This window comes from Melozone crissalis, unplaced genomic scaffold (genome assembly GCF_028551555.1).
Source record: "Melozone crissalis strain CALT ecotype California unplaced genomic scaffold, PUWL_Pcris_2 ptg000140l_1, whole genome shotgun sequence".
Taxonomy (NCBI): domain Eukaryota; kingdom Metazoa; phylum Chordata; class Aves; order Passeriformes; family Passerellidae; genus Melozone; species Melozone crissalis.
Genome location: NW_026535913.1, coordinates 1897928 through 1914913, shown reverse-complemented (window position 1 = coordinate 1914913; position 16986 = coordinate 1897928). Strand labels below are relative to the sequence as shown.

The window sequence follows — 16986 nt, the reverse complement described above, 5'->3', positions numbered from 1 at the left end:
ACTACTCCCCATTGCTACAGGAAGCTCCGCAGCTCCTTGGAGGTATACGCAGGGCCATTATCTGTTTTTAGGGCCCTAAAGATGCCCAAGACAGCGAATGCCTGAAGCAGATGCTTCTGCACATCCGCTGCCTTTTCACCTGTGTGGGCAGAAGCATAGATAGCCCCAGAGAAGGTATCAACTGAGACATGGACGTAACACAATCGACCAAAAGATGGGACATGCGTCACGTCCATCTGCCACACTTCGCAGCTCGCCAAACCTCGGGAATTGGCCCCTGAGGCCACAGTAGGCATCTGATCTTGTTGGCATTGGGGACATGTGGCCACTATCGCCTTGGCCTGATCCTGTGTCAGATTGAACTGCCGGACCAGGCCAGGCGCATTCTGATGGAAAAGTTGGTGACTGATCTTAGCCTGGCCGAACACGTCTGGGAGAGGGGCCTGCGTAACAGCAGCCGCGGCCAGAGAGTCGGCACAACGGTTGCCTTCCGCAATAAACCCGGGCAGATCAGTATGTGATCTCACATGCATAACATAAAAAGGGTGCTCGCGGTGGGAGACTAGCTCGACGAGCCTGTTAATCAATTCAAATAATCTTTTGCTGGTGACCTCTTGAAGAACCGCAGACTCAGCTTGAGACACTACACCTGCGACATATGCAGAATCTGTAACCAAATTAGAAGGCCCAGGGAACCTCTGGAATGCCCTGACGACTGCGTCCAACTCAGCAACTTGTGGAGAGCCCTCCACAACAACAACATCAGTCTCCCACTGCTGAGTCTGAGGATCTTTCCAAGTCATTACTGACTTGTGGGATGCTCCAGACGCGTCTGTGAAAACTGTCAAGGCATCCAGCAGCTTCCTGCTCTGAACCTTTTTCAGCGATAATTTAAACTCCGAATTGAATAATTTGTAGGCCGGCCGATCTACTGCGATGCGCCCGGTGTAGCTGTCGAGTGCAAACTGAAGATATTCATTAGTTTGCAGCAGTTCTTCAAAGGTCTTTAATTTGAGTTGTCCTGATTCTAATTTAATTGGGATATGTATGCATGCGAAATCACACCCCGCCAGCTCCCTGATCCTCGATCTTGCTTTGAGGATCAGTTCGGCTACCAACTCCTGTGGCCGTGTCATTCTTTTGGACCGATGGTGGCTGAGAAACACCCACTCTATAATTAAGAGGGGGTCACCCAGCCCCTGGTCCTTTACACTGGTGTCCCACTGGTGTATCACGCCATGGAGATGTGGCAATTTTCTCAGTATAATAAATTTGAAGGGCAGGCCCGGATGGTAACGGTGGGCCTGCCTGGCCAAAATAACTTTCTGTATCTTCTCCAAAGCCACCCCTGCCTCTGGGGTGAGAGCCCTAGGGGAACTCAGCCCCTCTCCCCCTTTCAACAAATTGAAAAGGGGGGCTAGGTCTTCAGTTGAAATGCCTAGCCAGGGTCTCACCCAATTTAAAGACCCACACAGCTGATGGACATCCGCTAGGGTCTGGACTTTTGTCCTAATAGCCTATTTCTGCGGAACAATGGTCCGCTTTGTGATTTCGAGGCCCAGGTATTTCCAAGGTGGCATCCGCTGAATTTTGTCCTGCTGGAGCTCGAACCCTGCAGCAACCAACGCATTGGTTGTCAGGTCAAGCGCATGGGCAAGCAGACTGTGGTCGGGTGCACACACGAGGATGTCGTCCATGTAATGGTGAATGATGACGGCATTCCCGAGGGCTGTACGTATGGGTGACAGCAGCAAAGCGACATACCATTGGCAGATCACAGGGCTGTTCTTTAGGCCTTGCGGAAGCATTCGCCAATGATAGCGCTTGGCTGGGGACTCACGATTGATGGATGGAACCGTGAACGCAAAGCGCGGGGCATCGTCTGGGTGCAGGGGAATCTGGAAAAAACCATCTTTTATATCTATAACTGCCAAATTCCAGTTTTGGGGGAGCATTGCTGGGGAAGGCATCCCTGGCTGAAGAGGACCCATGTCCATTATTTGTTCGTTAATTTGGCGGAGGTCGGTCAGGAGCCGCCACTTGTCCTTATTAGGCTTCTTAATGACAAACACTGGGGAGTTCCAAGGTGACATGGTCTCCACCAGGTGGCCTTTCAGTAACTGCTCCTGAATGAGCTCATTGAGCGCTTTTAATTTTTGCTTGTTGAGTGGCCACTGCAAGACCTGTACTGGTTTATCTGACAGCCAATTCAGCTTCCAGGTCTGGCGCTCCTCAGTGGCCACTGCCCGAAAAACCTGGGGAGCCTTTGGGAGGTCAATTCTGGCTCCCCACTGGGCTAGTAGGTCCCTTCCCCAGAGAGGCTCGGTGTAATCTAAAACGAACGGGCGTATAGAGGCCAATTGCCCATCGGGCCCCTTAATTTGCACAATGCTCTTAGATTGATTGGCCAATTGAAGGCCCCCAACACCTGAGATTGTGCCCGCAGCGCTTTGCAAGTCCCAATGTGACGGCCACTCCCGAGAGGGAATGATCGTCACATCCGCACCTGTGTCCAAAAGACCCCTCACGATCTTTCTGTCCCCTCCCAACGAGAGCTGACAAGTCAGGCGGGGCTTCTCCCTCCCCACCAGCTGTGCCCAGGCTACTGTCGGAGGCGATGTCCTCTCCACGGAGTTCTTCCAATTATCTTTATCTGGAACCGGAATAGCCTGGGCAATGATCTGTCCCTTAGGGAGGAAGAGTGGGGGTCGGACACAGTACAGCCCTACCGCGAAATGGTCCCGGTCGGTAGTTACTAGACCAGGGACGATGTGAATGTCTCGCGGTGTGTGCTTTGTGTCCCCGACGACTGTCCACCTGCAACGTCCAAGTTTCCTCCAGCGACCCGGGTGTTGCAGGTCGACAGACACCAGCTGGATGTCACTACTAGGGAGATAGAAGTCCCTAGTTAGCTGCAGCCTGTAGGGACAGAGGACATGGTGTCAAGCGCAGGTGTAGGCTGAATACCACAGGTATGTGTCAAGTCTGGTACTAAGTAAGACAAATCCGGCAGTGTGTACGGCAGCTCTCTGTCGTCTCCTCCCTCCCCGCTTGTTTTTAAGTGGCCTGCCGCATTTTTGTCTTCGCGCAGGGAGGGGCTGGGCTCCAGGCCTAGTTTTTTGTGCCCTTACTCTCCTCCTTTTCCCGCTTCCTTCTATACTCCAAATAATCTAATCGTATCTGGCATTGAGGCATCCAATGCCCTGTCTTGCCACAGAGGTGGCAGGGGTGGGTGGCTGTTGATCTTCTGCCGGACCCGGGTGTTGGGGGCCCGGCAACGGGGGCAGCTTCTATATCAAAGAAGTCCGGTTCGGGGTCCTCCGCAAAAGCCACTGAGGCTCTTTTAGGCCGCGATGGTAAGGATACCTGGCCTACCACGGCCTCTATCATGGCCTCCACCGTGGGCCGGGGACTTCGAGGGAGCCTCCTGATGGCCTTCCGACACTCTAGGTTGGCGTTGCTATACGCCATCCTCCAGAGCATCTTCTCCCTGTCGTCGTCCCCGGTCGCCTGGGCCTCCACGTATCTGTAGAGGCGCTCGATAAAAACCATGTAAGGCTCTTGCGGCCCCTGCCGGACTTCATCGTCCTCCCATTGGGAGGTCATCACCTCTAGCTTATAAAAGGCCCGCTCTGCTGCCTTAGCGGTCTCTACAAGCTGAGACGAGAACAAGGCCTTTGCTTGAGCTATCCCCTCTGCCCACTGTCCCTCGCCTAAAAGATATTCTTGGGAAATTGCCAAACCGTCCGCGTCATGAGACACTGAAGGATTCCCCCAAAGAATCGGGAGAACCTCCACTATCTCCCTCCTCCATTCCCCCACCCAGACCCTAAACTCCATGGGTCTTGTTAAACTAGAGAAAAGGGCCCTCAGGTCCGCCGGCACCTGATCTCCCTGTGCAAGGGCATTCCGGAGCATACCCCGGAAGTATTCAGACCCGCGGGAGTAGTCCTTCTGCGCCTTGCACAGTTTCTTAATCCGGGCCTGTGCTAAAGGCACCCACTGGGCCTGAGAGCTCCCCTCCCCGCTGAGGTGGTACGTAACCGGAGCGGCTTCCAATAAAGGCGCCTGCCCCGGCTTCCAGTCATCCATCCCCCCCCACCCCGAACACAAGGCGTGAGAACCGGAAGGGGGAGCGTGGGAACTGGAGTTGGAGGAGGTTGAGGCGGAGTCTGGCAATGGGGCAGGGCGAGGGAGTGGGCGCGGCACACCGCCCCTCTCCGCCCCCTGGGTGGAGTTCGGAGGCGGAGCAGAGTATGAAGGTGGAGCAGGGGAGGAGTAAACAGGGGGCTGAACTGGGGGAGGAACCTGGGGAGGAGCCGACGGAGGATCGGAGGGCGGAGAAATGGAAGGAGCAGAGGAAAGAGATGGGGGAGGGACAACCGAAAAAGAGGTTCGGTCCAGGGGAAGGAAAGGGTTAGCATTAGGGAGGAAAGGGTTAGGAGGAGAAGAAAGAGCCCTGGCGGGAGCGGCCGCGTGGCCGCCGCCATCTCGGGCACCAAGGGACCCCTTTTGAGGGTCGTCGCAAAACCGAACAACTTTGGGGTTTGGAACCGGGGACTTGGGGACCGGGGTAGAGGGTAAGGGAAGAGAAGGAGCCTGGCCAGGGCTCCTCGAAGGGGGAGGCCGAGCCGGTCGAGGGGGAGCAGGGGCAGGATGGACCCCCTGCCTCTGGTCGGCCCTCAAAATCCTCCTCGAGGGCTCATGCCTACGGGACGAGGGAAAGGTTTGGGGGACAAGGGCAACTGAACGAGGAGAACGAGGGGACAAACCAGAAACCGCGGGACATTTCTTAGGCTCCACAGGCACGCCGAGTGTCGCATGAACTCTGCGCGCGCAATACGCCACGGTGGCTAGTTATGTCTCCCCGGAATTTATGGCCTCTTCTAATTTTGCCACAACGGCTGCCCAAAACCGCGGCTCTTTTACGCGTTCCGGGGAGACCTCGGGAAACCTAGAAAATACCCACTTAACTAAACATTTTAACTCCTGCTTGCGGGCTTTCTGACCACCCCCAAGCAACAAACCCTTCACAACATAATAAACCTCCTTCTGGGATTTTCCCAAGCCGGCACCCATTGCGCCTTTCTAGAGCAGAAACTGCTACCGCTAGAAAGGGGGAAAATCCTCTGATGACGCAACCGCACGCCCGGGAAACAACGAGAACTTAAACAATGAGCCGCCTGCCGCCGGCCCCTGCCCCCCCCCACTGCCCCAAAGTCTGGGTAAACAGCCGGAGGGAAAAAGAGATTGGGTGATGGGTGCGGCCCCACGTCTGGGGAAATCCGGCACCCAAAGGGAAGAGAAAACAAAAACGGCGCGGGGACGAGGAAAAACCTCAAGGAGAGAAGGCGGGGGGGTAGGTCCCCAACGCAGGGCATATACCCCTAGGGAAAGTTAAAAAGGCAGAGGGGAAGCCGGAGAGTCCCCAGGACGGGGCCCGAACTCACCAATCCTGCTGCGGCGACAAAGAAAAAACCAGGCGAAGGTCACTCGTCTCGGGGAGTCGTCCTCTGAGGGTGCGAGGAGTCCCGACTCCCTTCCGCCGGGGAGCGCTGCTTCTAAAACGAAGCCTGCTACTACCCGGGGTAGTCTGGCGTCCAGAGGGTAAGTAAATCCCAACTCCGCAGGGTCCAGTCCGTGGTCAAAAGTCCACTTCGTCGGCCCCCACGTTGGACGGCAAACTGCGCGAGGGCGTACACGGCCCTAAGTCCGGCTAGCTGAAGGGGTAAAGCGGCCGACGCCCCTGCGCATCTGAGGCCAGCCCCCCTTGGCGTCCTGGCCTCGGGCTGGGCTGGATTGCGGACTTGGGTTCGCGCTGGACGAGACGAGAGAGGAGGCGACCACTTGCTGGGGGTAAAACGTCGGTTTATTGAAGAGCCCACAGGCAGCACAGGGCAAACCAACAAGTGGAAAAACCCACAGCAAAATGGCCCCGAACACGGGGGGAGACAGAGTTTTACAGGGAAGGGGTGGAGACGGGAGGGGAAGCCCAGCTAACCAATAGGGGAACATGTGGGGAGGTACATAAGAAAACTGACACAAGAACTTATCCAATAAACATAGAACAAAGGAGGGGCCCTGGGACGCCAGCCAACTATGACCCCCAGAGAGAAGAATGTTCTCGAAAGCAGGGAGGAGTGGGGGGTGATTGACTGGGCCCAGGGAGGAGGAAAACTTTACTTACATGGTGGGATAAGGGAGGAGCAGTTATGTAACTTGGGAGATTGACAAATAAGGGGGGCAGGGGTAACCGTGGTAACATAACTGCCAAAGACTCTGTGGCGGGAAAACTGGAGGGGGAAGAACCATCTTACAAAGAACAGGGGGAGAATAATACCTAAAATGGGGGAACAAAACAAGAAACTTAAAAACACACTACAACACATCAGAAGCAAAGAGCTTAGCAGGATTCAAAACAAGAGGGGACATTTCTGCAGATTATATTTGCAAAACTTCTGTAATATTGTAACAGCTTAAAAATTCTGAATATTTATCAAACAGCAGCTTTGGAGTAAATATAAACTATAGCTTTGGGATATGACTCAATCATTCATGCATAATGGAAGTTTAGAAGCTTCTAAGGAAAGGAGCACAGGAATTATTCTTCCTAACAAAGTTCACTTTAAAATGTATGGATAACCACTTCAATTTTTTTTTTTTTTAAAGAACAGAATCAGATAAAATTACTCTCATTTTTCTTTGCTACAAGATATGCTTCTGTGATATATAGGCAATAAACTCCAGACAAACAATATAACATTCCCTCCAGAAATAAAATACTCATAGCTTTTTCACTCTGTTGTTTCCAAACCAGGCAAATAATTATTACGGAGGAGTCAATAAGAAAAAAAAAAGAAAAAAAAGAAAAAAAAAAAGGCATGTTTTTCTTTCTCTACTAATAATCTCATTTTAGACTCTCTTGAAAACAGTTGCAATTTTTGTCTCCTTACAGAATTTCCCAAAATTATTTCAAGTTTTGGTGAGCCTGACCCGACAGGCAACTAAAAACTTCAATGTGAGTTGTGCTTACCTTTGCATGCCCTGAACAGTTGTTTAGAAACAGAAAAAGAGAAAACAAAGCAGAAAAAAGAGACAAAAGAAACCCCACCAGAACCCCATGAGCAAACTACCCACCCCAAAAATGGCAACAAATACATTTAAAATTATTTTAAAGCCTCTTTTCCTATGCATGTGAGGAGAATAGACTGGGATTTGCAAAGCCATGATACGATTTTATATGGTTCCTAAGAGATGAAAACTTTTAGTTCCTTTTAAATTTCTATCCACTACACTTTTTATTATACAAAAGTGTAGACAATTATAAGCTAAATTTAACTTGTTTCTCCCTTCCTACTTTAAGATCATTTTGCTTCCATTCCTGCTTTAAATTCTTTCCCTTAAAGTTAAAATAAAGTCAAATACTGTTAGAAGTTACAAATTTCAAAGCATCATGTCAATAAATGAAAGGGTTTGGTTAACAATGAACACTGAAGTTTTATCAAGAGACAATCAATCTCAAGATGGCGAGAAAAGGGAATTTAAACTACAATTTTTAATGAATACTGAATAGCATTAACACTTACTGGCACATTTTTATAGATAATTGCTTCAGGCCTGACTATATTGAAGCCACAATAAAAAAAATGAAACAGGCTGAGTATGATAAGTGGCTTCTGAGACAGAAATATTTATCCTTTTATACTAACAGAGGGGAAAAGACACAGAGAAGAATACTTGAGCCCACACCGAATATAGCAGCATCCTCCTCACACGTTCTACTAGACTACAAGTGTAAGGACTCCACAAGAACACACATCTCCACAATTGCTTTTCTTGAAAAAGAAAGGCCAGACAAAGCAGAAGCTCCAACCCACACTCTTATATGATGGTAGATGACACAGATGCTCCTGTTCCCACCATCTGCTGGTATTCTACATAGTGTTGCTCATTTTGGTTAGTCTTATCTCCTCCTCCAGACTGCATCAATCACTTGGTCTCTTTCTTTCACACCCACACTTTCAACTAGGCTTGAACAGCTCAACCACACCGGCAGTCAGGAAAATCAGAGGCACTTATCTCAATCTTTGTGCCACTGTTACTTCTGTTTCTTTTTCAAATCTTTATTTTGGTGAAGAGAAAACCCCACCATGGTGAATTCTTCCTAGGAGTTTGTCCAGGGAGGTGAATTCTATAATATGATACAACAACAAGGGCTATTACTTGTATTATGCCTTTGGAGAGAATAATGCAGAAGTAGTAAAAGTGGTTCAAGTAATCCTCTAACATTTAAAAGGCACTTACCCATGAGGCAAATGAAAATATGGGAAGTGCATGAACTGTGAGACTCAGTATAATCTATTTTTATTGCTTACTGCAAAAACCTTGCCCATAAGTATTCTCAAACAAGATGAGGCCATAAATGCCTAAACACAGTACTAAATGAAAAAAATAAACTATTATAACAATTCATAGGAATTTTATAACCCATCATCACCATGCATAAGGATGTATCAGTCCAGTGACTTTATTAAAATCAAGATTCCAGCCTCCCACATGCTGTTCTATTGGCATATAAACATCACAGGGAAGCAACAGATGGGGTAAATAAAAAAAGGAAAAGAAGCTTGATACTGCAGAACAAACAGCCACAACAGGTTGTTTTGGGATGTGACACAACAGGAAGGAATTGCCTCAAAGCGCACAGGATGGCTTTGGAATGCAGCACTGGGTCCCAGCATCACTCTTACACATGAGACCAGCTGCCCATCTATGTGTTAAGTAACTTGCATGAGGAAGGAGGCAATATCTTCTACATCATCCATTATCGCTGGAAGAAGAAGGAGGCACTGTCTTCAGGGTAGCCCTGGGTTACTTAAAAAGATGTTTCCCCAAATTTTATCAGCACAGCTTACAAGGGTTCAAGGACAGGCTCCATTTTAATCACTGCAATGGCAAATTGGACATTCAAAGGCTTTTGGGACACCTGTGTTCTCTATTCTCCTTTTTCTCCAGGCCATACACATTGTTATGATTCTCAGATATCTCTCTGGGTTATGAGGCCAAACGTTAGGGTTTCAAACAAACATTACTTTGGAATCCTTTTCTTATGCCAACTAATTTAGATTAGCTAAAGGAATGTCCATTTTATCCTCATTGCTCCTTTATTCACTATAAACTTGTCATTTTTCATGGCATAATGTTTCTCTATGTTATTAACTCTACCCAGACACATAGCCAAACACAGCACAATGTTGCTCAGCCCCCTGTCATTTTCTGATCCTTTATAAAATGCTAATGTTCCAGAATATTTAAATTGTTAATCAAACGGTGGTGCTAACAGGTTTAAAGCCATGACTGCACTTTAGCACAGTTCATTGCTCAGAACTTATGAGGTCACTGGAGTCCTATTGAGCAATCAATTCTGTTCAGTTACAGCTGTAAATTCTTAGCAGCTATAAAAGTGCCCATTTCATACTACAAATAAATATATTTTAGCTCCTCGTCTGCATGATTCAAAGTCAGAAAAATATAATTTATATTGCTGCCTCTTCCTTACCTTCTCATGTCCTCCTTTATGTGCAGATTTATTAGTTCTTTAGGAACGTGGAAGGAGAGGGTGGTCTCAGCCATCTGCTCCCGGATCCGCATCCACTTGTTGTCAGAAGTAGGGAATCTATACAACTTACAAACAGGGTTTCTCAACACTGCAAAGAGCAAAAATAATATCATTGCTTTCATGTGCTTATATGAGTCCAAACATTTATGACAATAACCTGCATAATTATTATATTATTTCCCCCTAGCTTACAAAATTAATTTTAGTATCATTAAAATTCCACTAAAAACATTTAATATCTATTTCATTTTTATACCAGCATGTGGAGGGCAAAGTATTACTAGTACATCAATAAATCGCATTTTACCAGCAGAGTAGCTAACTTTTGAATTTAGGTCTTCAAAGTAGTGAGAATGTCAATCAGACTCTCTTTTCTTGCATTTCAGCTGGAGTTAGGAAAACCAGAGAGCACAAATGAACAATGAACTCAGTACAGCCACCACCACAGCTTGCCAGCACCACTCACAATTCCAATAAATTGCACAGGACTCAGGGTTCAGCTGCATCTTCCCCTGGACATGCACACACAAATCATTAATGCAAATTGGAGGTGTGCTTCTGCATTAAAGGAAACTTGAACATATTAGAGTTACCTGGAACTTTGATGGGGTCAAGACACTGCCACTACATAGAAATAAATATAACAGCCCTGTCGATATGTTACACACACAGTTTTCAGATCACTATTGCAATGTGACATAAGAACATCACTTGACTTGGAATGAGTGACAGCTACTAACAGTGACAGCTACTAACAGACATTTCACAGACACCATTAATGTTTATGTAGTCTGATTTATAGAGAATTAAAAATAAAAGGTACCCAAACTGCCTTGTCTATCTAAGCAATCAGGATTTTTAACAAATATCCTTTAGGAAAGGCCTAAAAGAAGACCAGAGATTTAAATACACTGATAATAAACCCACTGCTTGCAACCCGAAGAAAGGAGCAATGTTTAAGTGGTCGCACTGCTCTATATTCCCATCACTCCACTGAGATGTCTTTCATCAGCAATCTTGGATGAAAAACTGTTGTTGGATTATGCCCTTTTCTGATCCAGAGATGGAGCAACCGAGTCTTAAAAAACTTTTATTCTATTTTCAATCTCTTGGGAAGGGTGAGACAATACAGATGTTATAATTTACGCCTTTACAATCAGAAGCCAACTATTTCTTAATTACAGTACATTATAAGCACTTCTTGCCATTTTATTGTCATTTTATGAGCCTTTTTAGAGTAATTTTGCCTTTAGTTCTTAGTGATTTTACTTTCAAAAACTAAATTTTCACTCAGTATTGTGAAATAAGCGAAAGAGATGCTTAATTTCTCTGACATATTAAAAAGAGCAATTTTTCTTTACTATCAATACCCAAAATATCTCAATGTTCAAACCTCAGGAAACTAAGGGCTAATTCAAGGGCTAATTCAAGTCTGGCCTTAAACAGAAAACTGCCAAACCAGATGATAATTTTGAGTTGGTACTGTTTTTTCTGTTGTGCCCCCCGATCAGCATATTACCTGGACATTTTAAATGATGATGCCCCTGACACAAAAGATTCTTTATTTTACCTTTTTATATCTACTTCCTAAGGAGTTTATCAAGGGATTTTTTCCAAGAGCAGCCCTTAAATTCACACTCAGAATCGACTACACTGAAAAATGCACATTAATCTGTGAGAACCTAATGCAAATATGTATCTGAAAAATCTCTTTCCTCCCATCTCCCCAATGTTGCCACCATCACAAAGTAAAGCAAAGCCCAGAAAACCCATCACAACTGCACCAAGGGACAAAGAACACTAAAAATATGGATTCAAAGTTGTGACTTTTATTGTGGCTAGAATTATTAAACTCCTCTCCAGGTACTGGCTTCATCTTCAGGTCTTTGATTCAGGTCTGAATTTTCAGATGGGGATAATCTCAAGTGTGTTGTAAGTTTTTTAAATGGTCAAATCCATGGGTTTAAGAAGAAAATTTCATTTACAAAGTCAAAAAAAGCCTGGGCATTTTTCCCAAATAATCCCAATATGCAGTATTGCTAAAGCTTAAGATTTAAGGCCAATAAAAGCTGCATAAGTACTTGATGTTTTTTCCTTATAAACAGAACTACTGAAGGCATGCAACTCCATAAAAATCTCAGAAGTATCTTCCCCTCCAACTGCAACAATAATTAATTTCTACCTGTAACAAGTTGTCTAGAACCAAATTCTAGAGGGCATGTACAATAAGAAGGGTGAGACTAGAATTGGTTTTCATAAAAAGTAGTGATTAAAATGAGTGGAAGTTTCATAAAGATAATCCTTGCTGTACTCAGACAGTGATCATGAGAAGCATTGAAGAAAACCCAAAATCCACATGAACTGCAGTGGTTAAAAAAGAGAAAACTCTGTTTTAAAAGCTTTTCTCACAGCATCAAGCCTGAAAGCCAATGCCATATATTTACCCATGAATATTTTTGGACATTGTCATTTTTAATATGAAGAACCTCTGTGCTTTTTATTCCATGCAATATCCTTCACATTGCTTCCCCTGAGAGTACAATAAAAATAATAAAAGATTGAATACTCTGGTTTTATTTTCATTCCCTATTGAACACAGATCAAAGCATATCTTTGCCATATATTAATTTGCTAACAGTGTTCCTATTTATATCTTTCTTTGTAGCATAGGAATATGATGTGTATTACCTCAGGAATAATAATTAAAGCTTTCCTAATTTTGCTTAATTTCAATTACTTTTCTTATCTTTCTTTTTTAATTTAGAATGCAATTTGTTTACATGTAAACAACTGGCAAACTCTCCAGCATTATAAATAAGTAACTGAATTTTGAGACGTAAATTCAGTCTCTGGAGGTATAGAAGCAATAGTGATAAGGCTCTGAAACACACTGCTTATTCCCACTCGCTCAACAAGCATCTCATAACTCACTGGAGGGCTGAGAGTTCCCTATCCTAGGATTTAAATTTCACAAGAATGCCAGCATGCTTCTATGCCTACAAGCTTAAGGATTCACAGAGGCAGCTTTTTTTTTCAGTTTCATCATTTTGAAGGCCTGATAAACAACAAGAAAATACCAGAAAGCTTTACAGCAGCATACACGTGAACTAAATATGAATGTATATGGAAAACATACTGTTCTGGGGGCAGTTCTGTATGAGCACAGCATGTCAGCAGGAAAGTGGAGGTGATGCTGCACGAGAAGAGAAAGTCACAAATACAGGAAACAGACTGAAGACTAATTATTTATCTGAGAAAAACTTCCTGTGAGTGCAAACTCTTCCCAATAGCCTGCATGCTGTCATTTCTTGCATATGCACCTCTTTCCCCTCAATTCTTTAAAAAAAGCCTGACAACCCAAAAAATGACAAAAAAAAAAAAAAAAAAAAAAGCTCTTCAAGGTGTGTTTGACTTTATAACTTTATAAACCCGAGTAGTGTTGGGTGGGCTTTGGTTTTATATTGTGTTTGTATATGACAATAACAAATGTGAAAACGCTGCCTAGATACACTGTAGAATCACATGGAAATATTCTTGACAAATTGATCGAGACTTCAATATTCCTAAAACTGACATCTACCTTGGAAGTTCCAACAAAACATATTCACAACCTACAGCATTTTCCTATACAAAAGAAGTCAACAAAAAACCCCAATCAGACCTATACAAGGGAGGCAACAAACAGAAAACAATCTGTTGTGAATCAGCATCGTTCTCTGGCAGAAATGTCATTTCTTCAAGTCTCACTAATCTGGATGACATACAGAATCACAACCAAAGAACTGCACTGGGCTAGATGAAATCCTTCACCTGGCCTCTGTATCTTGTGCCCAAGAAAAGCCATAAATACACACCTGGAGACACAGGATACCCTCCATGCCTCCAGCTATTTCCAGTTCAGGAATTTCTGGAGCCGGATGTAGCTCCGGCACATTCAGAAATTCTCAATTAACATCTTTCTCACTTTGAATTGATGAAAATAAATGGTATTTCTCTAGAACATATTTTTTCTGATTCTGATCTAATCTCAACAACTCACAGAAAAAAAATGCAATATTCACACACATATGGAAGAACTTAATTTTTGGCAGTTTTTAGGGCTTCCTTCAGACTGCAAAGCAGATTCAGAAAGTCTGCCCTATCAGAGAAATCAGATTAAAAAGTTTCAAGAAAGATTTTAAAAAGTTGTAAAAGTTTGGTAACATTCCTCCTCAACGGTATGTAGCAAACACAGAATTCTTGACAGTGCTGTGGTTTTAGATGACCCATATAACTTATTTGTGACATTGTTATTGCCGAGTAATGGAGATTCATAAACTCGGGCTAATAAAGGTTTTATGGCACAGCACATCAGCATGTAATACTCCTCAGATAATGAAAGAAAAACAGATCTAGTTTAACACCATGCACTCAAGCCCAAGCTGGCCTAGAATTGAGAATGCCTTGCCAACAGCTCCCTTCATTCTAGGACAGACAGTTTCCAGATCAATCTGAAACTGCCACTTCACCAGTTATGAATGAGAGAGATTGATTGTCCTGGGTATTCACTTACAAATAATGCAGAATTATTTTACAGAATGCCGTGCAATGACACAACAGAAACTAATGATGGTAATTCCATGCCCATGGAAGTCACTGACAGTGATTTTTAGTCACTGAAAATCACTGAACAGTAAAGATGCAGGAGATGGAGATTTCAGCACTGCTTCAGAAAGCGCAATTGACACACACTTATTCAAACTTCTCCGTGAAATGATAATGCCAAACATGTATAAAACACTAAAATATTGAACTTGAACATCTGTGCAGCATTTGAAGAGACATTGATGAGCTCTGCCACGAATCTGTGTGATTTCTACAGGACCAGAGGTGGAGTTGCAAGAGCTGTCTCTTACAGATATTGGAATTCTTACCTGCATTTAAGGAAGGCAGGTTGTCCTTCCCACTTATGCCCTCAGTGGCTGTACACTCACGAACCAATGCACACTGCAAAAAAATACAATACAGATGTGACACATTCAGGGGGTCTGAGATAAATCCATGGCAGTTTATAAAAGGTAGGCTGAAAACCATGAGTGATAATAATACAAACTTCCAAAGTCTTACTTAGAATTTACATTTTTCTTTATATTTCTGTTCCAAGATACTGAAACACAATCAGAATTATAGCCAAGAAAATGAAAAAAATATGATCAGCTGTTCCATAACAAAACAGAAATGTTTCCTACCAGTATTATGGCAGAAATGTTGGGAGATAGTAATAGTTTAGCTTAATACGTTTTACTATAAAAATAAGGCACTTTAGTTTAAAACCATTTTTGACAAGTTCCATACTTTCGAAGAGGTTTCTTTAGACAAAGCAGTTTTCACATGCACAGTGCAAGAAAACCCTTCATTAATTTTTAAACAAGGGAAAAGCAGGAAGCACAAAAAAGTCCTTAAAATGTGCTCAGATTTTGTGATTCACCAGTTCAAAACTTATTTATTTTTTATTAATTCAATGACTCACCATTCTCACAATTGCATCCTCACTATCAACATATAATCCAAGACTGTGTTGCCACTGATTTGTACAAACCAAGGACTCCTTTAAAGACCATACATTGGTCATGAGTCTGGTCTCTCTTTACAAGTATTAGAAACCCCTAGAAAGCTGCTATTAAAGCCTTCTGTGTCCCCCAGGCCCAACAGAGCTCAGTAACTACATCTCCAATAACTGCAAGGAGTCTCATTCCACATTCTGCAGTGGAAGAAAAGCCAAATAAAAGAGAAGGCTGAAAAAAACAGCTCATGTTGCCTATATTGTGCAAGTTTTACGGGTCAAAGTCAGGAAGATTTCACAGCATTTGTTGCTTTTTTGGAACTGGTCACACTCATCTAAGGCATTGAAGTTCTCTGAGATAAGCAGTGAAAAAAAAGTGTGAAATTTACCCTCAGACTGATTTTGCTATGCAGAAAAGATACTGAAAATAATGTCCTCTGCTCAAAAAATAGTTTTATATGTAACTTCCAAACAAAAAAATCCTGCATTCCCTGTAGCAATATTTCCTTTTATTCAGGAAGAACAGGATACACCACAGTGTTAAGCAGTGAACTGTTGTATTCGGGCTGCAAAAATTGTGTGCTCCCATTTAATGCAGATGAACCTGCCCCTTTGCAAGGGAATTTACCTCTTCTTTGCTTTGCCTGTCTGTCATTCTTCCAGCTTTTCAGTATTGTGGGCACAGATTGCACATAAAAATCAACATAAACAGGACTTCAAGGGCAGAAACCAGACCAGCTGTCCAAGGAAAAAAGAAGCTGTATTTATGGCATCTCTCTGGACAGTTTTTATCAGAAGTGATCAAATATATTCAGTTGAGATAAAAATAAGCTATTTTTTTCTTCAAGAAGGAGAGGGCCTAGGAAACTCAGGTTAGGATATTACTCTGTACATCTTCATGAATTTGGTTTTTTTGGATGAGGGAGATAAGTTTACACAGCACTTGCGCCACAAATTTTGTTTTAAGTTCTTAACCCAATTTGGTAATTAGTATTTTAGACATCTGGTACAACAGATCATTCTAATTAACTTTGTGCAATAAACTGAGTTTCTACCTTTTGATCCTGAGCATCTGCTGTGATGTGGTCTGTTTCCCCCTCATCCAGCTCTCCCATCTTCATAAGATTGACTTCAATGGTACCAACTGTCTTTCCACCATCAGATGTCCAGGGAAAAAAACCAACCCATGACACCGGGTCACTTGCAGCATCAAATCCTTTCAATTAGAATAACATCAGTAAATATTTAGTGCCCTCTCCATTCTGTAAAGTGCAGCCACCGCTACTGAGCTGGCTATTTACCATCACAAACCAAATGTTAACAACAATGAGGCAACTTCTTCAGGACAATGAAAGCTCTCATCACAACACTGAGGACAGGTAAGTGCTATGAATGGTGCATGAATCCATGAACACTGCCAGGTTCTCATTCTAGACCTTATCCTCTTTGTGGACCATTGGATAAAGGGCTGTAACACTGCACCAATATTCCACTTAGGATCTGCAATCCCAATGCAGAGTACATGGCTTTGTTTCCTAACAATCTGCAAAGAAAGGATAGAGTGTATTAACAGAATCCCTGCAAAACCAAAACAGTGAAGCTAATCTGAATATCACGTTTCCCTTTGTAATCCCTCCACAGAGAAATTATTCAGAATCCATCCCATTTCTTGAACTATATGGGAATGGTAGTATAGTTACAGGTGAATTCCTTCATTATCATCCCCATAAATAGTTTACTTTCAATTAATCAAAAACAAATAATTTAGATGTACATCACCGAGGGAAGAGCATTGCTGACTTCCTTTAGGAAGAAACAAGGATTT

General features: G+C 43.7%; 1 protein-coding gene across 1 annotated transcript in view; it reads right to left on the bottom strand.

Annotated features, from left to right (window-relative positions):
* Positions 1–16321, bottom strand: part of LOC128948640 (inositol polyphosphate 4-phosphatase type II-like) — a gene marked incomplete at its 5' end in the record, with an annotated part of 99455 nt that extends 83134 nt beyond the window's left edge. The window contains 3 exons of the mRNA XM_054293404.1: positions 9560–9707; positions 14533–14605; positions 16217–16321. Coding sequence (XP_054149379.1) covers positions 9560–9707; positions 14533–14605; positions 16217–16321 — 326 coding nt within the window. The remainder of the gene's footprint in view (positions 1–9559; positions 9708–14532; positions 14606–16216) is intronic.
* Between the last annotated feature and the right edge of the window lie 665 nt (positions 16322–16986).